At 44.7% G+C, this 24,555-nt stretch overlaps 2 protein-coding genes across 2 annotated transcripts in view; both read left to right on the top strand.

Moving 5' to 3' along the window:
* The window catches only part of LOC143492533 (uncharacterized), a 695,466-nt gene that overhangs the window by 536,534 nt on the left and 134,377 nt on the right, over positions 1-24,555 (top strand). The window contains exons 7-9 of the mRNA XM_076990860.1: positions 19,913-20,083; positions 20,274-20,444; positions 22,331-22,504. Coding sequence (XP_076846975.1) covers positions 19,913-20,083; positions 20,274-20,444; positions 22,331-22,504 — 516 coding nt within the window. The remainder of the gene's footprint in view (positions 1-19,912; positions 20,084-20,273; positions 20,445-22,330; positions 22,505-24,555) is intronic.
* The window catches only part of LOC143492526 (stonustoxin subunit beta-like), a 123,920-nt gene that overhangs the window by 72,264 nt on the left and 27,101 nt on the right, over positions 1-24,555 (top strand). The window lies entirely within an intron of this gene.

Below are 24,555 nucleotides of genomic sequence, written 5' to 3'. Positions count from 1 at the left end.
AAGTATGACTCGTCTTGAGCCTCCAGCATCCAGGACACATGGGAGACAAGCATCCAGACTTTTCTCTGTCCTGGCTCCAAGGTGGTGGAATGAAATTCCCTTGTGTGTCCGAACATTGGAGTCACTTGCTGTCTTCGTCTATTGTGCTTTATCGTCTCTCTTTCCTCAGGTGTTTGTTACAGGTATTGCTTGCTGTCTTTTTCTCAGGTATTGTGCATAATTGGGTTATAGGAATTGCTTACTGTCTTTTTCCTCAGGTGATGTATATATTCAGGTATAATAATGACTTGGCGTAATTGTTAGGTATCATATGACTTTCGTCTAGTGGTTTTCCCAGCTTAGAGTACCTTGTGTTCAGGACTATCTATACTGCCTTGGAGATTCCAAGCAACTACATAGCACTTTTGTAAGTCGCTCTGGATAAGAGCGTCTGCTAAATGCCATAAATGTAAATGTATTTTTACTCTCTCTGCCTGGTATTTTTGGCCTACATTTAATTTGTAAAATAGTTATTATTTCAGTTCATTCCATGTGTGTCATGTCAATATGCAAATTGCTTTCATCTAAATCTCTGCTGTGAGGAAAATCTTTGTGGTCTGACCCTTGGTGATTTTATATAAACTAATATTCGGTGATAGTGTCACAATGTGAACTGTAAACAGCATGCCAAAATGAGTGTTGGAAGAAAGTGACATTTATTAAAGACAAATAGTGATATTCGTTGACAAACACAATGCGGCCTTAAAACAGACACTAACAAGACACAAGTACAATACGTAACTCAGAAAGAGTTAAGGATATTTGGCTTTTGTGACATGGGGTACATAACACAAAGGTAGACAAGTGCAGATGGCAGTTTTTATTATACAACGCAGTAAGGACCGACGATGCCGGAATGGCGTAGAGGGACTGCAGATCCTACTCAGATCAGGCACCTTGCTCTCTAACCTTGCTCTCTTGTTCGATGCGTAAGTACCTGAAGGAAAATCCAAAGGAAAAGAAATGATAAACTAGCAAAGTCAGACCAAAAAGACTTAAATGGGGAAAATAACGCTCAGTATGCTTCGTCACGAAAAGTTTAGGTAATACGTCGCAATGCACACGTAATGCAACAGACTTGCAGGTGGACACATGAACTCATAATTAGTATCAGATAAAGGTAAATGTATGCTAACACCAACTGCTTTGAAATATCTCATCTACTGCATGTGTATATTAGGCCATCCCCTAAGTAAGTGTAGCTGTATGGTGACACTGCATCACTGCAGTTCCTCAGGACTATTCTTTCTTCCATTCCTCCACCCTTTAACATGAAATCTTTGGTTTAGATATTTTCTTCTACAGAGACCAAACTTATTGTTTAGGTTTATCCGATATCCCAAGTGCTAAACCACACCTCATACTGACTCCCCTGATTGGTTTAGTTTTTTATTCTTTCATCCCGCCATCTTTCCATAGAAACAATTTTTCTTACTCTTTGTACTGATAATGTATTGTAAAGGCGTATATAAATACAATTAGATAAATATCATGGGACTCTCCACACCTGCACACCCTCATGATGTCTTCTCTGAGTACTAGCTCCTGTCACTAGTTTTCCATCCTTGTTTGGCAGTGAATTTACACGCTATTTTGCATGACCTCTGTGCATGATGGAGTGGTTCAGCAGGTTGTCTCAGTCATCTCTTTGTCATCTTTCCAGTACCTTTTGTGTCCTGCTGCTTATCTCACTGTCAATGATGGCCCGTCAACATTCCATCACGGGGTGACTCTTAATGATCCGTCCACACAACACGAGGAAGTCAGATCACATTTGATTTCAGAGGAACTTTTAGAGGAATCTGAAACTAGATTGTTTTAAATGGACTTTCCGAGATTTATTCAACAGGGTGACAGATGGAATGCATCTTCATCAACAACATCAGCACTGTGAGGAAACATTTATTTAATTAAAATAAAAACACTTATTTTATTTAAAAATACAAAAATGATCCATATGTATCTCTCCTTTTTCCATCCAGGTTAGGGGCCATATTTTCAAGCTGGCTTTAATAGTACCAATCTGGTATCAATGGTTCCATTGGGTTTCGATGGCCCAAGTTTCTAAGTCCCATACCAGGTTAGGGTCTTTATTTTTAAACTGTTTTCTGAAATAGTACCAATCTGGTATTAATGGGATTCAATGGGGGCCTGGTTCTTGTGTGGCGCCCCCTAGCGGAGGCCTTTCAGAGGGGGCGTGGTTAAGCTCAGGGACCAGGATGGTTCTAAATTCCATCCAGGTTAGGGGCCATATCGTTAAGGTGTCCCTCAGACTTCAATATGATATGCGTTTAACATTGCCTACTGTCCAAATTTCAAACGTCAGCCACGCCCACGCCGTTCGACCTAGGGCTCCGCCGCTCGGATATGTTCTAGCTGGTCGGGGACCTGTCGAGAATCTATAATTTGGTGTGTCTACGCGGTACGATTGCCCCGCCCGAACCCCGAACGTGTTGCGGCTGACCTTTGTGACCTTGGCCTTAAAAAAAGGCCCTTTGTGGCTGCCGTTCGGCCCCCTTTTGGCGTAGGGGTACGAAACTCGGTGGCCCCCTTCAGGGCAAGGGCCTCTCCGAAACTCTGTGGTTCGGCGCGTCTCGGTGTGACGGTTGGCCCGCAGCGCCCCCTGGCTTACTGTCTTTTTCCTCCATTAGGCCTACATTGCCTGCCATTCAAATTTGAAACGTTAGCCACGCCCACGCCGTTCGACCTAGAGTTCCGCGGCTCGGATATGTTCTAGCTGGCCGGGGACCTGTCGAGAATCTATAATTTGGTGGGGCTACGCGGAACGGTTGCCCCGCCCGAACCCCGAACGTGTTGCGGCTGACCTTTGTGACCCGGGCCTAAAAATAAGCCACTTTTTGTCCGCCGTTCGGCCCCCTTTGGACGTAGGGGTACGAAACTTGGCGGCCCTCTACAGGGCACGGGCCTCTCCGACACTCTCTGATTCGGTGCGTCTCGGCGTGGCGGTTGGCCCGTGGCCAACCCTAACCCTTGGTTTTTTTCCTCCATTAGGCCTACATTGCCTGCCATTCAAACTTGAAAAGTTAGCCACGCCCACGCCGTTCGACCCAGGGGTCCGCGGCTTCGATATGTCGGTGCCGGTGGCCGGCCCTTCGAGAATCTATAATTTGGTGGTGCTGCGCCGCATGGTCGGCCGGCGGCAATCCTCAACGTGTGTTTTCTCTCTTCTAACACCCTCTAAGTCCCACAGGACGTTTTTTGGCTTATAAAAGTTGCTGGGTGCGCACCCGTTTGAGCCGGGGGTCAGAAATTCGGTGGGCCCCATCGGGGTATAGCCCCGACCGACACTCTATGGTTTGGCGACGTTCGGCGCAGCGGTCGGCCCGCCGTGCGCCGTTTTTCACCGCATTAAGTGTCTATTGACTTGAATTGAAACTTTGAATGTTTGGCCACGCCCATACCGTTGTAGCCAGGGGTCCGAGACTTCGATATGTCGGGCGCGGGGCAGGGGGGAAAGATAATCTATAGTTTGGTGCGGCTGCGTTCGGCGGTTGGACTTGGAGAGCCCTTTGAAATTTGAATTTTTCTTGCTAACAGTGAAAAAAAATTAGCATCGGGTTAGTATCTTCATCGTGTATTTGGTACTCTCATATCACCAAAGTGTCTTTGAGCACTATTGCGCCCCCTGGTGGCCGTTTGAACTACGGGGTATAACCCGGGCTAGGAAGGGGGTAGGTGGATGGGGGTCCGGTGGGGTCCGGACCACCCCCTTGGGGCAGGGGTAGAGTCTGGGACTCCCACCCCAAAGTTGCCCCCTCGGGTTGGGGTCCTTATCATGAAGGTGGTTCACCCATATCGGCAAAGTGGTATGAATGGGTTCCAATGGGGGCCTGGTTCTTGTGTGGCGCCCCCTAGCGGAGGCCTTTCAGAGAGGGCGTGGTTAAGCTCAGGGACCAGGATGGTTCTAAATTCCATCCAGGTTAGGGGCCATATTATCAAGCTGTCTTTAATAGTACCAATCTGGTATGAATGGGTTCCAATGGGGAAAAAATTTAAAGAAAAATACAAGTTTTTTAATCAAAAACTCAACTAATTATGCATAATAATGACCGGATATGCAAATATTAGACTATTAATGAGCTAATAGATGCATATTAATTAGCCGATTTGCATAATAATCAGCTAATAGATGCATAATAATGAGCAAATATCTGCATAATAATTTGCTCAATTTTGCATAATAATGAGCCGATACATGCACACGCATGTATAATAATGGCCTATTTTGCATACTAATTACCAAATTCAGCCACATTCATTAGCTAATTCCAACTTAGGTAAAATATTACCAATCTGTCCTTAGTAGTACCAATCTGGTTCCAATGCATAACCCTAAAATACCACTTCCGTAATGTCTGAGACAGATTGATAATGTATTACCAATCTGTCCTTAGTAGTACCAATCTGGTTCCAATGCATAACCCTAAAATAACACTTTTGTAATGTCTGAGACAGATTGGTAATGTATTACCAATCTGTCCTTAGTAGTACCAATCTGGTTCCAATGCATAACCCTAAAATACCACTTCCGTAATGTCTGAGACAGATTGGTAATGTATTACCAATCTGTCCTCAGTAGTACCAATCTGGTTCCAATGCATAACCCTAAAATACCACTTCCGTAATGTCTGAGACAGATTGGTAATGCTATTAAAGCTCAGGGACCAGGATGGTTCTAAATTCCATCCAGGTTAGGGGCCATATTTTCAAGATGTCTTTAATAGTACCAATCTGGTATCAATGGGTTTCAATGGGGGCCTGGTTCTTGTGTGGCGCCCCCTAGCGGAGGCCTTTCAGGGGGGGAGTGGTTAAGCTCAGGGACCAGGATGGTTCCAAGTTCCATCCAGGTTAGGGGCCATATTTTCAAGCTGGCTTTAATAGTACCAATCTGGTATCAATAGGTTTCAATGGGGGCCTGGTTCTTGTGTGGCGCCCCCTAGTGGGGGCCTTTCAAAGGGCGCCTGAGGCCTCTCCTTTGGGGCGTGGTTAAGCTCAGGGACCAGGATGGTTCTAAATTCCATCCAGGTTAGGGGCCATATTTTTAAGATGTCTTTAATAGTACCAATCTGGTATCAATGGGTTTCAATGGGGGCCTGATTCTTGTGTGGCGCCCCCTAGAGGAGGCCTTTCAAAAGGGGTGTGGTTAAGCTCAGGGACTAAGATGGTTCTAAATTCCATCCAGGTTAGGGTCTTTATTTTTAAACTGTTTTCCGAAATAGTACCAATCCGGTATCAATGGGTTTCAATGGGGGCCTGGTTCTTGTGTGGCACCCCCTAGCGGGGGCTTTTCAATGGGGACATGGTTAACATCGGGGTATAGCCCCGACCGACACACTCTGGTTCGGAGACGTTTGGCGCAGCGGTTGGCCCGCTGTGCGCCGTTTTTCAGTGCATTAAGTGTCTATTGACTAGCATTGACGCTTTAAACCTTGGCCACGCCCATACCGTTGTAGCCAGGGGTCCGGGGCTTCGATATGTCGGTCCTGGGACGGGGACGGGGGACCGGGAATCTATAGTTTGGTGTGGCTGCGTTTGGCGGTTGGCCTTGGAGAGCCCTTCAAAATTTGAATTTTTATTGCTAACAGTGAGAAAAAATTAGCATTGGGTTAGTGTCTTCATCGTGTATGTGCCTCTCAGTACAAAAACGGAAGGGGTGTGGGCATCAAAAATGGGTGTGATCCAATCAGAGTACATTTTTTTTGAAAGGCTAATTGTGATTGGTTTATTTTACTGCTATTTAAATATTTCGCCCCACCGTCCATGGGTTTTGCTTTAGTTTTAATTAATTCAAGGCAAAAAAATGTGTTTTTTTTTGCCTGAATCAATGTTTTTTGACACTCTTTGACACACTTTGAGCTATACTTATTCAGAAGGTAGGATTTTGAAGTCTAATTAATAATTAGGGGCAGAGTAATTATATTACAATAATTTTATTACAATTTTTACCATTAAAGTTGTTATTAAAGTAAATATATTACTAAAGTGGTTTAGGTTAGGGTTTTGTTTATTGTTAATTTATATATATATATATATATATATATATATATATATATATATATATATATATATATATATATATATATAAATTGTACATACATGATTTTTAAGATAGTAATACAATAATTACTATTATAATAATTACAAGAGGGAGTGATGTAGTGGAGGTGTGGTGTGTTAGTATTGGGGAGACTGGGATTGAGGGTGTGACTAGCGGAGGTGTGATATGTTAGTATTGGGGAGACTGGGATTGAGGGTGTGATGTAGCGGAGGTGTGATGTGTTAGTATTGGGGAGACTGGGATTGAGGGAGTGATGTAGTGGAGGTGTGGTGTGTTAGTATTGGGGAGACTGGGATTGAGGGAGTGATGTAGTGGAGGTGTGGTGTGTTAGTATTGGGGAGACTGGGATTGAGGGTGTGACTAGCGGAGGTGTGATATGTTAGTATTGGGGAGACTGGGATTGAGGGTGTGATGTAGCGGAGGTGTGATGTGTTAGTATTGGGGAGACTGGGATTGAGGGAGTGATGTAGTGGAGGTGTGGTGTGTTAGTATTGGGGAGACTGGGATTGAGGGTGTGACTAGCGGAGGTGTGATATGTTAGTATTGGGGAGACTGGGATTGAGGGTGTGATGTAGAGGAGGTGTGATGTGTTAGTATTGGGGAGACTGGGATTGAGGGAGTGATGTAGTGGAGGTGTGGTGTGTTAGTATTGGGGAGACTGGGATTGAGGGAGTGATGTAGTGGAGGTGTGATGTGTTAGTATTGGGGAGACGGATTGAGGGAGTGATGTAGGGAAGGTGTGATGTGTTAGTATTGAGGAGACTGGGATTGAGGGAGTGATGTAGTGGAGGTGTGGTGTGTTAGTATTGGGGAGACTGGGATTGAGGGAGTGATGTATCAGAGGTGTGATGTGTTAGTATTGGGGAGACTGGGATTGAGGGAATGATGTAGCGGAGGTGTGATGTGTTAGTATTGGGGAGACTGGGATTGAGGGAGTGATGTAGTGGAGGTGTGATGTGTTAGTATTGGGGAGACGGATTGAGGGAGTGATGTAGGGAAGGTGTAATGTGTTAGTATTGAGGAGACTGGGATTGAGGGAGTGATGTAGGGGAGGTGTGATGTGTTAGTATTGGGGAGACTGGGATTGAGGGAGTGATGTAGTGGAGGTGTGGTGTGTTAGTATTGGGGAGACTGGGATTGAGGGTGTGACTAGCGGAGGTGTGATATGTTAGTATTGGGGAGACTGGGATTGAGGGTGTGATGTAGAGGAGGTGTGATGTGTTAGTATTGGGGAGACTGGGATTGAGGGAGTGATGTAGTGGAGGTGTGGTGTGTTAGTATTGGGGAGACTGGGATTGAGGGAGTGATGTAGTGGAGGTGTGATGTGTTAGTATTGGGGAGACTGGGATTGAGGGAATGATGTATCGGAGGTGTGGTGTGTTAGTATTGGGGAGACTGGGATTGAGGGAGTGATGTAGTGGAGGTGTGATGTGTTAGTATTGGGGAGACTGGGATTGAGGGAGTGATGTAGTGGAGGTGTGATGTGTTAGTATTGGGGAGACTGGGATTGAGGGAGTGATGTAGGGGAGGTGTGATGTGTTAGTATTGAGGAGACTGGGATTGAGGGAGTGATGTAGTGGAGGTGTGGTGTGTTAGTATTGGGGAGACTGGGATTGAGGGAGTGATGTAGCGGAGGTGTGATGTGTTAGTATTGGGGAGACTGGGATTGAGGGAGTGATGTAGTGGAGGTGTGGTGTGTTAGTATTGGGGAGACTGGGATTGAGGGAGTGATGTAGCGGAGGTGTGATGTGTTAGTATTGGGGAGACTGGGATTGAGGGAGTGATGTATCGGAGGTGTGGTGTGTTAGTCTTGGGGAGACTGGGATTGATGGAGTGATGTATCGGAGGTGTGGTGTGTTAGTATTGGGGAGACTGGGATTGAGGGAGTGATGTAGTGGAGGTGTGATGTGTTAGTATTGGGGAGACTGGGATTGAGGGAGTGATGTAGTGGAGGTGTGATGTGTTAGTATTGGGGAGACTGGGATTGAGGGAGTGATGTATCGGAGGTGTGATATGTTAGTATTGGGGAGACTGGGATTGAGGGAGTGATGTAGTGGAGGTGTGATGTGTTAGTATTGGGGAGACTGGGATTGAGGGAGTGGTGTATCGGAGGTGTGATATGTTAGTATTGGGGAGACTGGAATTGAGGGAGTGATGTAGTGGAGGTGTGGTGTGTTAGTATTGGGGAGACTGGGATTGAGGGTGTGACTAGCGGAGGTGTGATATGTTAGTATTGGGGAGACTGGGATTGAGGGTGTGATGTAGCGGAGGTGTGATGTGTTAGTATTGGGGAGACTGGGATTGAGGGAGTGATGTAGAGGAGGTGTGATGTGTTAGTATTGGGGAGACTGGGATTGAGGGAGTGATGTATCGGAGGTGTGGTGTGTTAGTATTGGGGAGACTGGGATTGAGGGAGTGATGTATCGGAGGTGTGGTGTGTTAGTATTGGGGAGACTGGGATTGAGGGAGTGATGTAGCGGAGGTGTGATGTGTTAGTATTGGGGAGACTGGGATTGAGGGAGTGATGTAGTGGAGGTGTGATGTGTTAGTATTGGGGAGACGGATTGAGGGAGTGATGTAGGGAAGGTGTGATGTGTTAGTATTGAGGAGACTGGGATTGAGGGAGTGATGTAGTGGAGGTGTGATGTGTTAGTATTGGGGAGACTGGGATTGAGGGAGTGATGTATCAGAGGTGTGGTGTGTTAGTATTGGGGAGACTGGGATTGAGGGAGTGATGTAGTGGAGGTGTGATGTGTTAGTATTGGGGAGACTGGGATTGAGGGAGCGATGTATCAGAGGTGTGGTGTGTTAGTATTGGGGAGACTGGGATTGAGGGAGTGATGTAGTGGAGGTGTGATGTGTTAGTATTGGGGAGACTGGGATTGAGGGAGTGATGTATCGGAGGTGTGATATGTTAGTATTGGGGAGACTGGGATTGAGGGAGTGATGTAGTGGAGGTGTGATGTGTTAGTATTGGGGAGACTGGGATTGAGGGAGTGGTGTATCGGAGGTGTGATATGTTAGTATTGGGGAGACTGGAATTGAGGGAGTGATGTAGTGGAGGTGTGGTGTGTTAGTATTGGGGAGACTGGGATTGAGGGTGTGACTAGCGGAGGTGTGATATGTTAGTATTGGGGAGACTGGGATTGAGGGTGTGATGTAGCGGAGGTGTGATGTGTTAGTATTGGGGAGACTGGGATTGAGGGAGTGATGTAGAGGAGGTGTGATGTGTTAGTATTGGGGAGACTGGGATTGAGGGAGTGATGTATCGGAGGTGTGGTGTGTTAGTATTGGGGAGACTGGGATTGAGGGAGTGATGTATCGGAGGTGTGGTGTGTTAGTATTGGGGAGACTGGGATTGAGGGAGTGATGTAGCGGAGGTGTGATGTATTAGTATTGGGGAGACTGGGATTGAGGGAGTGATGTAGTGGAGGTGTGATGTGTTAGTATTGGGGAGACGGATTGAGGGAGTGATGTAGGGAAGGTGTGATGTGTTAGTATTGAGGAGACTGGGATTGAGGGAGTGATGTAGTGGAGGTGTGATGTGTTAGTATTGGGGAGACTGGGATTGAGGGAGTGATGTATCAGAGGTGTGGTGTGTTAGTATTGGGGAGACTGGGATTGAGGGAGTGATGTAGTGGAGGTGTGATGTGTTAGTATTGGGGAGACTGGGATTGAGGGAGCGATGTATCAGAGGTGTGGTGTGTTAGTATTGGGGAGACTGGGATTGAGGGAGTGATGTAGTGGAGGTGTGATGTGTTAGTATTGGGGAGACTGGGATTGAGGGAGTGATGTATCAGAGGTGTGATGTGTTAGTATTGGGGAGACTGGGATTGAGGGAGTGATGTAGTGGAGGTGTGATGTGTTAGTATTGGGGAGACTGGGATTGAGGGAGTGATGTAGTGGAGGTGTGATGTGTTAGTATTGGGGAGACGGATTGAGGGAGTGATGTAGGGAAGGTGTGATGTGTTAGTATTGAGGAGACTGGGATTGAGGGAGTGATGTAGCGGAGGTGTGATGTGTTAGTATTGGGGAGACTGGGATTGAGGGAGTGATGTAGTAGAGGTGAGTTTGTTAGTATTGGGGAGACTGGGATTGAGGGAGTGATGTAGCGGAGGTGTGATGTGTTAGTATTGGGGAGACTGGGATTGAGGGAGTGATGTAGTGGAGGTGTGTCGTATTATTATTGGGGAGACTGGGATTGAGGGAGTGATGTAGTGGAGGTGTGATGTGTTAGTATTGGGGAGACTGAGATTGAGGGAGTGATGTAGCGGAGGTGTGATGTGTTAGTATTGGGGAGACTGGGATTGAGGGAGTGATGTAGCAGAGGTGTGTCGTATTAGTATTGGGGAGACTGGGATTGAGGGAGTGATGTAGTGGAGATGGGGTGTGTTAGTATTGGGGAGACTGAGATTGAGGGAGTGATGTAGTGGAGGTGTGATGTGTTAGTATTGGGGAGACTGGGATTGAGAGAGTGATGTAGCGGAGGTGTGGTGTGTTAGTATTGGGGACACTGGGATTGAGGGAGTGATGTAGCGGAGGTGTGATGTGTTAGTATTGGGGAGACTGGGATTGAGGGAGTGATGTAGTGGAGGTGTGTCGTATTAGTATTGGGGAGACTGGGATTGAGGGAGTGATGTAGTGGAGGTGTGATGTGTTAGTATTGGGGAGACTGGGATTGAGGGAGTGATGTAGCGGAGGTGTGATGTGTTAGTATTTGGGAGACTGGGATTGAGGGAGTGATGTAGCAGAGGTGTGTCGTATTAGTATTGGGGAGACTGGGATTGAGAGAGTGATGTAGCGGAGGTGTGGTGTGTTAGTATTGGGGACACTGGGATTGAGGGAGTGATGTAGCGGAGGTGTGATGTGTTAGTATTGGGGAGACTGGGATTGAGGGAGTGATGTAGTGGAGGTGTGTCGTATTAGTATTGGGGAGACTGGGATTGAGGGAGTGATGTAGTGGAGGTGTGATGTGTTAGTATTGGGGAGACTGGGATTGAGGGAGTGATGTAGCGGAGGTGTGATGTGTTAGTATTGGGGAGACTGGGATTGAGGGAGTGATGTAGTGGAGGTGTGATGTGTTAGTATTGGGGAGACGGATTGAGGGAGTGATGTAGGGAAGGTGTGATGTGTTAGTATTGAGGAGACTGGGATTGAGGGAGTGATGTAGCGGAGGTGTGATGTGTTAGTATTGGGGAGACTGGGATTGAGGGAGTGATGTAGTGGAGGTGAGTTTGTTAGTATTGGGGAGACTGGGATTGAGGGAGTGATGTAGCGGAGGTGTGATGTGTTAGTATTGGGGAGACTGGGATTGAGGGAGTGATGTAGTGGAGGTGTGTCGTATTAGTATTGGGGAGACTGGGATTGAGGGAGTGATGTAGTGGAGGTGTGATGTGTTAGTATTGGGGAGACTGGGATTGAGGGAGTGATGTAGCGGAGGTGTGATGTGTTAGTATTGGGGAGACTGGGATTGAGGGAGTGATGTAGCAGAGGTGTGTCGTATTAGTATTGGGGAGACTGGGATTGAGGGAGTGATGTAGTGGAGATGGGGTGTGTTAGTATTGGGGAGACTGAGATTGAGGGAGTGATGTAGTGGAGGTGTTATGTGTTAGTATTGGGGAGACTGGGATTGAGAGAGTGATGTAGCGGAGGTGTGGTGTGTTAGTATTGGGGACACTGGGATTGAGGGAGTGATGTAGCGGAGGTGTGATGTGTTAGTATTGGGGAGACTGGGATTGAGGGAGTGATGTAGTGGAGGTGTGTCGTATTAGTATTGGGGAGACTGGGATTGAGGGAGTGATGTAGTGGAGGTGTGATGTGTTAGTATTGGGGAGACTGGGATTGAGGGAGTGATGTAGCGGAGGTGTGATGTGTTAGTATTGGGGAGACTGGGATTGAGGGAGTGATGTAGCAGAGGTGTGTCGTATTAGTATTGGGGAGACTGGGATTGAGAGAGTGATGTAGCGGAGGTGTGGTGTGTTAGTATTGGGGACACTGGGATTGAGGGAGTGATGTAGCGGAGGTGTGATGTGTTAGTATTGGGGAGACTGGGATTGAGGGAGTGATGTAGTGGAGGTGTGTCGTATTAGTATTGGGGAGACTGGGATTGAGGGAGTGATGTAGTGGAGGTGTGATGTGTTAGTATTGGGGAGACTCGGATTGAGGGAGTGATGTAGCGGAGGTGTGATGTGTTAGTATTGGGGAGACTGGGATTGAGGGAGTGATGTAGCAGAGGTGTGTCGTATTAGTATTGGGGAGACTGGGATTGAGGGAGTGATGTAGTGGAGGTGGGGTGTGTTAGTATTGGGGAGACTGAGATTGAGGGAGTGATGTAGTGGAGGTGTGACGTGTTAGTATTGGGGAGACTGGGATTGAGGGTGTGATGTAGTGGAGGTGTGATGTGTTAGTATTGGGGAGACTGGGATTGAGAGAGTGATGTAGCGGAGGTGTGGTGTGTTAGTATTGGGGAGACTGGGATTGAGGGAGTGATGTAGCGGAGGTGTGATGTGTTAGTATTGGGGAGACTGGGATTGAGGGAGTGATGTAGTGGAGGTGAGTGTGTTAGTATTGGGGAGACTGGGATTGAGGGAGTGATGTAGCGGAGGTGTGATGTGTTAGTATTGGGGAGACTGGGATTGAGGGAGTGATGTAGTGGAGGTGTGTCGTATTAGTATTGGGGAGACTGGGATTGAGGGAGTGATGTAGTGGAGGTGTGATGTGTTAGTATTGGGGAGACTGGGATTGAGGGAGTGATGTAGCGGAGGTGTGGTGTGTTAGTATTGGGGAGACTGGGATTGACGGAGTGATGTAGCGGAGGTGTGATGTGTTAGTATTGGGGAGACTGGGATTGAGGGAGCGATGTAGTGGAGGTGAGTGTGTTAGTATTGGGGAGACTGGGATTGAGGGAGTGATGTAGCGGAGGTGTGATGTGTTAGTATTGGGGAGACTGGGATTGAGGGAGTGATGTAGTGGAGGTGTGTCGTATTAGTATCGGGGAGACTGGGATTGAGGGAGTGATGTAGTGGAGGTGTGATGTGTTAGTATTGGGGAGACTGGGATTGAGGGAGTGATGTAGCGGAGGTGTGATGTGTTAGTATTGGGGAGACTGAGATTTAGGGAGTGATGTAGTGGAGGTGTGATGTGTTAGTATTGGGGAGACTGGGATTGAGAGAGTGATGTAGCGGAGGTGTGGTGTGTTAGTATTGGGGAGACTGGGATTGAGGGAGTGATGTAGCGGAGGTGTGGTGTGTTAGTATTGGGGAGACGGATTGAGGGAGTGATGTAGTGGAGGTGTGATGTGTTAGTATTGGGGATGAAATTGAAATGAATGAACGAAAAGGTTTGGAGTCTGTGGAGAGATTTGTTCACAAATTTCAAAATTTATTCCTTGTAGAACAGAAATTAGGTTTTAAATTTGTTTTTCTCCAATTCCAGTGAAATCCTCAAAGAAGCAGCTTTCTCATATACAATGTTAAGCTGTATCCTACCTGTGTCTTCAGTCACATGTAATAAATAGTCCTGGACTTCAGGCCTTTTTGATGGGTTCACTATGTCATCACTGTTTTCTCAGCACCAGTAAATCAGTTAATCAGTATATAACTTTCCAGATATTCAGTCTGTTTAAAATAGTGAAAAACTTAAAACAGTGATATTGTATGGCCTCAGACGCCAATAACTCAGTGATACATTTAGTCAGCTTTTTTAAATAAATGCACACTTTTTTCTTCAAAGGTCCATTGAGACAGGGTCATTTGTTATAACAGACATCTGATGATTGTTTCTAATGTTTCTCTCTAAATCCTCAGAGAAGAAGCGGCTTTCTCCTGCACAGTGTTCAGCTGTATCCTACCTGCATATCCAGTCACCGTATGTGAGGAATGAGTGGAACCTGAATAAATACAACACATCAGAGGAGGGTTATAGGAGACTCATCCCAGCTGTTACCAACTGTAGAAAAGCTATGTGAGTGATCAATTATACTATCTATAAGATTTTTTAAAACTAGGATGGGGGGCAACATTTCATTCACTGCAAATATTTGATTAATAAGAGTCATTAACCCAAAATAGCTGATGTACAGAGTGGGTAAAATGTCTGGGTGAATTATGCTGCCTAATTTCATGATGAACAAGGACCTTTCAGAAATGAAGGATTGGAAGTTCATTCATTAGCCAATTAAACCTGGTACATTTCACAAACCCCAAATTGTCAGCTGTCTTGTTTAAAATCTAACTAATAGTGCACATACATATAAAGTCTTAATTGTCTTACATATGGTTAACTGAAGCAGGTTCGGGAACCGAGGCAGAAACTGCTTAATCCAAAAATCCAGAGGAGGGAAACTATTGACAACGCAACTGAACAATAGCACTATTCGCTCTCTCATCTCTTCCCCACTAGCCTGCTGCACCCCTAGTGCACGCAGGCCCCGCCCCCCTAGTGTCACTTAAAAAGCTAAGACTCCTTGAGTGGCCAAGTGCCTGTCCGTTAGGGAATTCACTGTGAGGAGTAGTAGTCGCTACAACAATAGGCAGGAAGAGTCTTGATCATTCTAGAAGATTCAGGAGTCCATTAACTGAGTAACTTAGGTGTTGGAATTCCTCAGAGATAAACATGTAGCATGTGACAGGTGTGTCAGGTGTAGCATGTGTGTAACTTTTGGCTTTGTCTTCCGACTCAAAACCCAAATGTCTTTGACCATTAGTCTGAACTACTGCAGTACAGGTGGAGGTGCTGCTGTGTGTCTCTTCTCATCAGGGGACATGTGGACTCCTCCCAGCTGCATGATCTTGGCCTGGGATGATGTCTCAAGCGCTGGTGGGGTGGACGTGTGTTGTGAAGACTTCTTATGGAGGGAGAGATGTTTGTCTTCCAGGAGACAATCTTTTTTTTATTATTATTTAGACTTTATTTAACCAGGTTGGTCCCATTGAGATACAAGGATCTCTTTGTCAATGGAAGTCTGGCCAAGACAGCAGCCTAAAACATCAGTTTCAACATTTAAAACAGACAACTCACAATTACACCGTAAAACACCAAATCAAACAGCAATAAAATATAAAGAATACAATCTGGTTGGAAGAAAGTGTAACAGGGTGACAGAAGCAGCAGACATGGATTATGGTGCCATGAAATCTTTAATGTCCATATCACAACAATAACAACCACACTCAAGTGAAGTGAAGTAGAGCCACACACACACAGTGCTGGACTGTAGAAACAGACACTTAACAATAACAATCAGACTCAAGTGAAGTGAAGTAGAGCCACACACACACAGTGCTGGACTGTAGAAACAGACACTTAACAATAACAATCAGACTCAAGTGAAGTGAAGTAGATCCACACACACACAGTGCTGGACTGTAGAAACAGACACTTAACAATAACAATCAGACTCAAGTGAAGTGAAGTGGAGCCACACACACACAGTGCTGGACTGTAGATCCAGACACTTAAGGCACAGAGTCCGTAACTTAGCAACCGGGTGGAAGACAGAGGAAGACGATGCAGACAGACTCACTCCTCTATGATCAAGGAATGCACAGCATTGGTGTGCTGGACCTGTGGGCTGAAGTAGGGTGTGAGACAGATGAGAGAGACAGGTGCCGGTGATTATTGAGTAGGTAGGGGAATTGGAAAGGGGGAGTGGTTTTGTAGTGGAATGTCATGTGGGTGGTTCCCCTGTGGGGTTGGCCCGGCCTACTGTGACAGAAAGGTGGTAGCAGCTGTTGTTTTCCTGGCAGCAAAATGTAAAACATGTCCTGTGGTGATAAAGAAACCCCAGTTTTACCTCTATGAGATCTAAAAGAAATCCTGTCATCAAGACACCCACATACTCTTCTGTCTGGAGGTCCCCTCACAGACCCTCCATGCATACGACCATCGGTGCAAGGTGTGGAAAAACAAGTCATAGTCCACTGTTGAGCAGGAGATCCATGAGAGGTGAAACAGGGTTCTACAGCAGGGTTCTACAGCAGGGTTCTACTGCAGGGTTCTACTGCAGGGTTCTACTGCAGAGTTCTACTGCAGAGTTCTACTGCAGGGCTCTACTGCAGGGTTCTACTGCAGGGTTCTACTGCAGGGCTCTACTGCAGGGCTCTACTGCAGGGTTCTACTGCAGGGCTCTACTGCAGGGTTCTACTGCAGGGTTCTACTGCAGGTCTCTACACCGCTTCAGATGGTGGAAGACTGTTTGGGATGGTATCTGAAGTCGAGATAGCTGTGTTTTAGACAGGTCTGCAGTATGTTGGTCATGTATTGCATGAGGGGCTGTTTAGTAAAATGTTTGATTCCTGGTTTCTCTCGCAGACCAGTCAGAGAGACAGAATGCTAATGCATTTACTCCTTTACAGATTAACTGGCTGTGACCTCACTGAAGAGTTTTGTAAATCTCTAACATCAGCTCTACAAACAGAAAACTCCCCCTTGAAAGAGCTGGATGCCAGTTACACCACCCTGCACAATACAGGAATGAAGCAGCTCTCTGCTGGACTGAAGAGTTCACACTGTACACTGGAAACACTCAGGTGAGTTGTTCAGTAATACAAATTCTATTTATTCATGAACTCGTTCTTGAATGGAAATGTTAATATAAACAGAGACAAATGTCAAAAGATTTTTCTTGTAAAATTGGAACATGAAATGATTATATTCAAACAATAAAAATTATTTTTGTGCTGCACCAGCACAGCCAACAAATACTACTGAATACTGAATGGTTAAGTAAGTCCTAATGTAACACATTATGTATAAATGTAATATTACAAGGTTTTTGTTTACAAAGTGGTGGAGGTTTTGGGAAGCTCAGTCAACAATGCCTTCCGCTGAATTTTACTTTATTATTTAAAAAATAAGCATGATGGAAAAACTCACATGTGCGACTGAATGAACTGATTAGGACAGAGGTACAAAAAGAGAGACAAAGTTATTTTCACTATTTTAGTGCCTTCTGTGTCACACTCAGTGACCGTTTTGGAGCATCAACAGCTAAACAGTGCACAGTGCAAAAAATGCTCATGTCTGAAATTCGGTCTCCATCAAGAAAATGACTAAGCTTTTTAAACACTAAATTCCTGCCTAGACTGGGTAGGAATCACCACAGAATAGTTAATTTGCACCTTAAATGTAACATTGTGTTATGCTATGTTCCCCCATGATCCCAAATAATCTAGTCCTATCTTTATGTGCATTCTTGAGCACATGCAACCCTGTAACTGTGGGTGCTGGACCAATGATGAGACCTTACAGATAATTTCATCATCTCTAAATTCTGTCATTACTGTTTTAAGCCTAAATACAAATACTTAAACCATGATAACAGTTGTCAAAGGTTTCTTTAAACAGAAACAAATGTTGAGAGAACATGAATAAATAACTATAGTTCATTCTGTTTAACTGTGGAGAAGTCAATATAGCTGTGTTTTAGAGGGGTCTGCAGTACGTTGGTCATGTATTGCATGAGGGGCTGTTTAGTAAAATACAGTTCATGCTGAATGAGAAAACTATCGCAGCTCTCCTGGTCACCATCATAAACTTCAGGTGTAGTAACATGCAGGGACCTGCACCTGCCTCTCATGGAGCATCAAGTCTACCCCACTGGACATGTTGGGAGAACTGTGGGACTGAGGGACCATGTAGGGCCTCTTTTAACATCTTCCAGCTTCAGATCAGGTTGCAGCACACGGGCCGTGTCTGCTGTTATGGAAGATACACAGATTGCATCTGGGACACGCAGATACAAATACTTAAACCATAATAACAATTGTCAAAGGTTTCTTAAAACAGAAACAACTGTTGAGAGAACATGCATAAATAACATTATGTCATTCTGTGTAACTGTGGAGTAGTAACCATAATAGAGCCTATAGCACCATTAGAGGGGCCATTCAGGTGATAATGGTACAATAGAGGCCTGTCATCACTTTGAACACTGCAGCACTATAGATTTATATATCACTACTGAAGTAAATGTAATGTTACACAGAGAGAGTTAGAGAAACTCTGATAAAAGAGAAAGACTGTTGACTGTTGTCTCATACTAAACACCAATATCAAACTTATAAATTATAGTTTCCTCCTCTGATATTTAAACAACTACTGTGTGATTCCACATTCTCTGACTGAACTGCACTCTGTACTGTATTTACTCCTTTACAGACTAGCTGGGTGTAATCTCACTGTGAAGTCTTGTGAATATCTCACATCAGCTCTACAAACAGAAAACACCTTGAAGGAGTTGGATTTGAATAACAACAACCTGCAGGATTCAGGAGTGAAGCAGCTCTCTGCTGGACTGAAGAGTAGGGCTGTGACGGGATGGATTTTTTCTTACCGCGGTAAAAGAGCAACGTATAACCGCGGTAACGCGGTTAACCGCCACCCCCCGAAAAATAAAATGAATTATAGTTTATAAATAAAAACATGCACTTTTAAATGAACAAAAACGTAATTTGTCGTAAAGTAAATACTTTACGCAAAACTATGGCCATAATATTGTTAATAATGACGTGAATAACGTTAATTATAAATATCTTATTTTCCGTCTTCATGTTCCTTGCAAGACAAACCAACATGCTCATTTTGTCCGGTATAAAGGACGATCTAAACGAGGTGACAATGTTGCCTGCCGTGCTGAATACAGCTCCGATGGAGTGCTCGTTGCGCAAACGGTCATATATTTTCTGGCAATGTTTGACAGAAGAGGGAATCCATTTTGATTTTTCCGGGCAAGTTGATCCGAATGCGAATCGAGGGCTTCCTCCTGCAAATACCTCGCGAGTTCAGTGTCCGCACCGGGCTAAAAGCCACATACATCTACTAAACTGAATACATTTAAATGAACTGATCAGTTTCTGAACTGTGCCTGTAGCATTTCATGTGTGACAGTGTTGTGTCGAATTCCGACTTGCCATGTTATTCCGCGCATAAATACGATACAGATAATATTGTCGATTTATGTTTCTAAGGGATAGACTTTAATTATCCATCACAGGAAACGGCATTATCTATGTCCAAAGCCACTGTGGCTCAAGGGTGTTAATTATTTTAAATAAAATACACACTGGGTATACCGAAGTTCACCTCTGACCACATGACTTCGCAGTATTAAAGCAGTATTATGTCTAAATATCTAGTTAGGACAAAACTAGATGAGTGCTAAATGAAAATGAGCACTTTCTTCTTTGATTTACAACTTTGTCCTACCACCTAACGTTCTGCTCCACCCCCGACTGGTGAAAAAACATCTAAAGAAAAGCTGCAGCCCTTTATAAAACGCATGGTTCAAATCGTGGGGGAAAATGTAGTGGCTTATACTCCGGAAAATAAGGTAATCACGCACAAAAATCCAGCGCACACCCCGCATCCCCCAACCGCCATTTATTTAATGGACTGTTTCCCCCCGGAAACAGCGATCGCAATGAAAAAGTTTTTTCCATGTTTTTTTCGCAATGGAAACGATTCCTTTTATAGATAAATAAATAGATAAACCGCGGTAATGAGCTCAACACCGCGGTAGGCACTACATAACCGCGGTATTGCGGTAATGCAGTTATCGTCACAGCCCTACTGAAGAGTTCACACTGTAAACTGGAGACACTCAGGTGAGATGTCTGAATTAATTCTTGAATGGAAAGGTTCATATGTACATGACACTGTGACAGTATTACCAAAGACAATATTCCTTATTCATATGTTTCTAACTATTATATTTTATGTAAAAACATGATCATCCTATTTCTGTGATTCCACCTCGTCTGAACTGCTGTCTGTACTGTATTTACTCCTTTGCAGACTAGCTGGCTGCAGTCTGACAAAAACATCTTGTGAATATCTCAAATCAGCTCTACAAACAGAAAACTCCTTGAAACAACTGGAACTTAATAACAACAACCTGGACCATTCAGGAGTGGAACATCTCTGTGAGGGACTGAAGAGTTCACACTGTAAACTGGAGATACTCAGGTGAGATGTCTGAATTCATTCTTGAATGGAAAGGTTCATATGTACATGACACTGTGACAGTATTACCAAAGACAATATTCCTTATTCACATGTTTCCAACTATTATATTTTATGTAAAAACATGATCATCCTATTTATGTGATTCCACCTCGTCTAAACTGCTGTCTGTACTATATTTTCTCATTTGCAGACTAGCTGGCTGCAGTCTGACAAAAACATCTTGTGAATATCTCAAATCAGCTCTACAAACAAAAAATTCATTGAAACAACTGGAACTTAATAACAACAACTTGGACCATTCAGGAGTGGAACATCTCTGTGCGGGACTGAAGAGTTCACACTGTAAACTGGAGATACTCAGGTGAGATTTTTGTGAATAAATTCTTGAATGGAAAGGTGTGAAGGCACTGATGTAGTTTTTTAAAGGCTAGCATGTTGTCTTCTATAAAGATCTCCAAATATTTTTGTTAGTCACACATAAATGTTTCTGTGATGGGATCAGAGAGGGAGTGAGATGTTTGGAGTGTTTTTATTATCCGTAGTGAACAATCAAAGGACAAACAAACAGAAATGTAAACAGTGCTGGCAGTTGATCTCCCGGTGTTGTGATGCTGCAGAGAATCAAATCTAGTAGATAACGGGCAATAAAGTGAGAGTGTCATAGTAGTGAGGAACTATAAGCAGCACAGGACGGGTGTTCCGGTGGACATAAGAGAGGAAACATGGAGACAAACTAGGTACAGGTAATCAATGATCAGTGTGTGTGTGTGTGTGTGTGTGTGTGTGTGTGTGTGTGTGTGTCTGGTGCCTGGTGTACCAAGAGAACAGCTACTGGATTGGATCACAATGTGAGTGTGACAGTGATGATTGTATAAGAACTGATTGATCAAACTAATTAAAGTTTATTTAGAGTTACAGAGTAATCACAGGTCTGTCACATGTTTACTCCACTGAATGGTTTAGTGGGTGAAAGAATTGATCTATTTCCAAGTGAAAAGGTGTTTAGAGCAGGTAGTTTATTCAGGCATATTTTATTGACTTTCCTATGAAAAAGTCAGTCACTGCAGTGAGGTAGGTTGGCTGTGTCAGTCACTACAGTGAGGTAGGTTGGCTGTGTCGGTCACTGCAGTGAGGTAGGTTCGCTGTATCAGTCACTACAGTGAGGTAGGTTGACTGTGTCGGTCACTACAGTGAGGTAGGTTGGCTGTGTCAGTCACTACAGTGAGAGAGGTTGGCTGTGTCAGTCACTACAGTGAGGTAGGTTGGCTGTGTCAGTCACTACAGTGAGGTAGGTTGTCTGTGTCAGTCACTACAGTGAGGTAGGTTGACTGTGTCAGTTAATACAGTGAGGTAGGTTGGCTGTGTCAGTTACTACAGTGAGGTAGGTTGGCTGTGTCAGTTACTACAGTGAGGTAGGTTGGCTGTATCAGTCACTACAGTGAGGTAGGTTGTCTGTGTCAGTCTCTACAATGAGGTAGGTTAGCTGTGTCGGTCACTACAGTGAGGGAGGTTGGCTGTGTTGGTCACTACCAGAGGTGAACATTCCAGGTTCAGAAAGTAAAAGTCCTTATCAAGATTTAGCGCAGGCTTCCTGGATTGTGTTGATTCCACTCATTTTACTTGGCTTGCACTAGTTAGAAAATCCAGCAAAAAAAATCCTAGGAAGTAGTTTATCTTTCTGAACCTGGAATGTCCACTTCTGGTCACTACAGTGAGGGAGGTTGACTGTCGGTCACTACAGTGAGGTAGGTTGGCTGTGTCAGTCACTACAGTGAGGGAGGTTGGCTGTGTTGGTCACTACAGTGAGGTAGGTTGACTGTGTCAGTCACTACAGTGAGGGAGGTTGGCTGTGTCAATCACTACAGTGAGGTAGGTTGGCTGTGTCGGTCACTACAGTGAGGTAGGTTGGCTGTGTCAGTCATTACAGTGAGGTAGGTTGTCTGTGGCTGTATTTGGGCTTGTTGTCACACACTGGATTAAAAGAATGATGCACCTTTTGTAAACTTTGGGTATGTCAGTCCATTTATTTTTTACAGTCATTCTCCATAAGCAGTGAACAAACTGCTGACTAAAACACATTGTATTTGCCTTGTTAAAGGTGGCACAGTTTCTAATAAAGAACTGTTACTGGAGCAGAACTTTTAAAGGCCTGAATATTTTCATCATCTGCAGGATCGCTCTTTCTGTATGATTTCAAATCTTCTGTTCGAACTGAACTGAACTATTTTATTTACTTCTCCTTTGCAGACTAGCTAGCTGTTATCTCACTGTGGAGTCTTGCAAATCTCTCACACCTGCTCTACAAACAGAAAACTCCTCCCTGAAACATCTGGACCTTAATAACAACAACCTGCAGGATTCAGGAGTGGAGCAGCTCTCTGATGGACTGAAGAATTCACACTGTAAACTGGAGACACTCAGGTGAGATTTCTGAGAATTCATTCTGGATTGGACATGTTAATCTGTGAAGGCACTGTAGTGTAATTTTATAAAGGTCACCATGTCTTCTTCTTTACATATTTACAGTCATTAATAATTTTAGTGATCTTGGCTGGTTTCATAAATAGCTGCTTTCAATTTCCCTAGTTAGCCAAAAATTTAAGTGTAGGAGTCACTCATCTTCAGATGGTGTTATAGTAGGGCAGCAGACATTTTCAGGTGGGAGAGAGAGAGAGAGAGAGAGAGAGAGAGAGAGAGAGAGAGAGAGAGAGAGAGAGAGAGAGAGAGAGAGAGACAGACATCTGTGTCCATGGGGAGCAGAGCCACAATGATAACCAAACCCAACACGAGCTTCTCCCCAAATTTGTCTTTAAAATACAGTGTGATATCCTGCTGTCTGACTAGACAAATCCAAGAGAAAACACTCCAAGACAGAAAATGACCCTCACCCCCATCTGGCAGGACATGCAAACCTTGTCACATCTAAGTCAAAAGTCAAATTTATTTATATAGCACTTTTTACAACACATGTCACAAATCAGCTTTACAATCGTATTGATCCAGATCCTTAATGACCAAGCCAAAGGCAACAGTGGCAAGGAAAAACTCCCTATGATGGTGGGGATTAGGAAGAAACCTCGGGAGGACTAAGACTCACAAGGGAACCCATCCTCCATTGGGCGGCCCGTTAGCACAAGTCCGTATTTATGGACAAAAGGTGGTTCTACAGTTATAATTAAGGTTCTTGTTTCCTGGCCAAGTAGTCACAGTCCCATCAGTGCAGATGGTGAGCCTCAGGTAGGAGCTAGCATCAGCATCTCAAAACACTGCTCTACACAAATGACATGATGGAGTTGTACCAGGACAGAGTCAACTCTGTAAACAGAAGGTACAAATCTGTGTTCTATTACCACACTTGTGTGCAGTCTATATATTATATCTTATCAAGTTGCAGTTCTGGAGTGTTTGTAGTTTCACTGTAACTGTAGTTTGGTAACAGCAGAGTTTGTTTGGGTGTGTTGGGACACTAGTGTAGGACACCAGAATGATCAGAAACACCATAACAGTGTAACATAGTGAAGATATCCATCCATCCATCCATTATCTGAACCACTTAATCCCGCTAGTCGGGGTCACGGGGGGGCTGGAGCCAATCCCAGCATCTCCGGGCGAAAGGCAGGGTACACCATGGGCAGGTCGCCAGTCCACCGCATGGCCAACACACACACACGCACTCACACCTACGGGCAATTTTAGAGTGATCAATCAACCTAACATGCATGTCTTTGGACTGTGGGAGGAAACCAGAGTACCCGGAGGAAACCCACTCAGTAGGGCTGAACGAGTAATCGTTTTTTAATCGAAATCGCGATTTGTATGGACGCGATTTTCCAATCGCAAGAGCTGCGATTTGAATGCAAGTAGGACCAGGGAAAAATCAACCCAACAACAACAAAAAAAAACCGCTTGAACGACCTGCTGTTGACCAATCAGAAGCCGCTGGTCATGCACAGCCCTAATGCAGAAACCGAAAGACAAGCAGCATTGCGCTCGACGTCAGGAAAAAAGATGAACCTTTCATCTGAGCAACTGTGCGAGGCCCAAAGTCCAGTGGACGAGTTGGTACCAAAGAAAAATGGTACATCGTGTGTCTGGGAGTATTTTGGTTTCAGGAAAACTGACATTGGCCAAAAACAGGTACTGTGCAAGACGTGTCGAGCATCGGTGCTAACCTCACGAGGTAACACCACTAACCTCTATCAAAACCTGAAGAAACATCATCGACAGCTGTACGATGAGTGCATGTTAAAAAGGTCCAGGGATGAATCCCTACCTCAGGCACAATTACCTGGTACCACAGCCAGGCAAACTTCAGTTACACAGGCGTTTGAACGCATTGCGCCATATGAAAAAAGCTTGTGAAGGCACCGCGAGATAACGGATGCTATTGCGAAGTACCTGGCTAAAGACATGGTACCGATTTACACAGTGTCCAAAAATGGCTTTCAAAACCTTCTCTTGACTCTTGACAA

The sequence above is a fragment of the Brachyhypopomus gauderio genome, unplaced genomic scaffold (assembly GCF_052324685.1).
Source record: "Brachyhypopomus gauderio isolate BG-103 unplaced genomic scaffold, BGAUD_0.2 sc78, whole genome shotgun sequence".
Taxonomy (NCBI): domain Eukaryota; kingdom Metazoa; phylum Chordata; class Actinopteri; order Gymnotiformes; family Hypopomidae; genus Brachyhypopomus; species Brachyhypopomus gauderio.
This window is presented reverse-complemented; position numbering and strand designations above follow the sequence as displayed.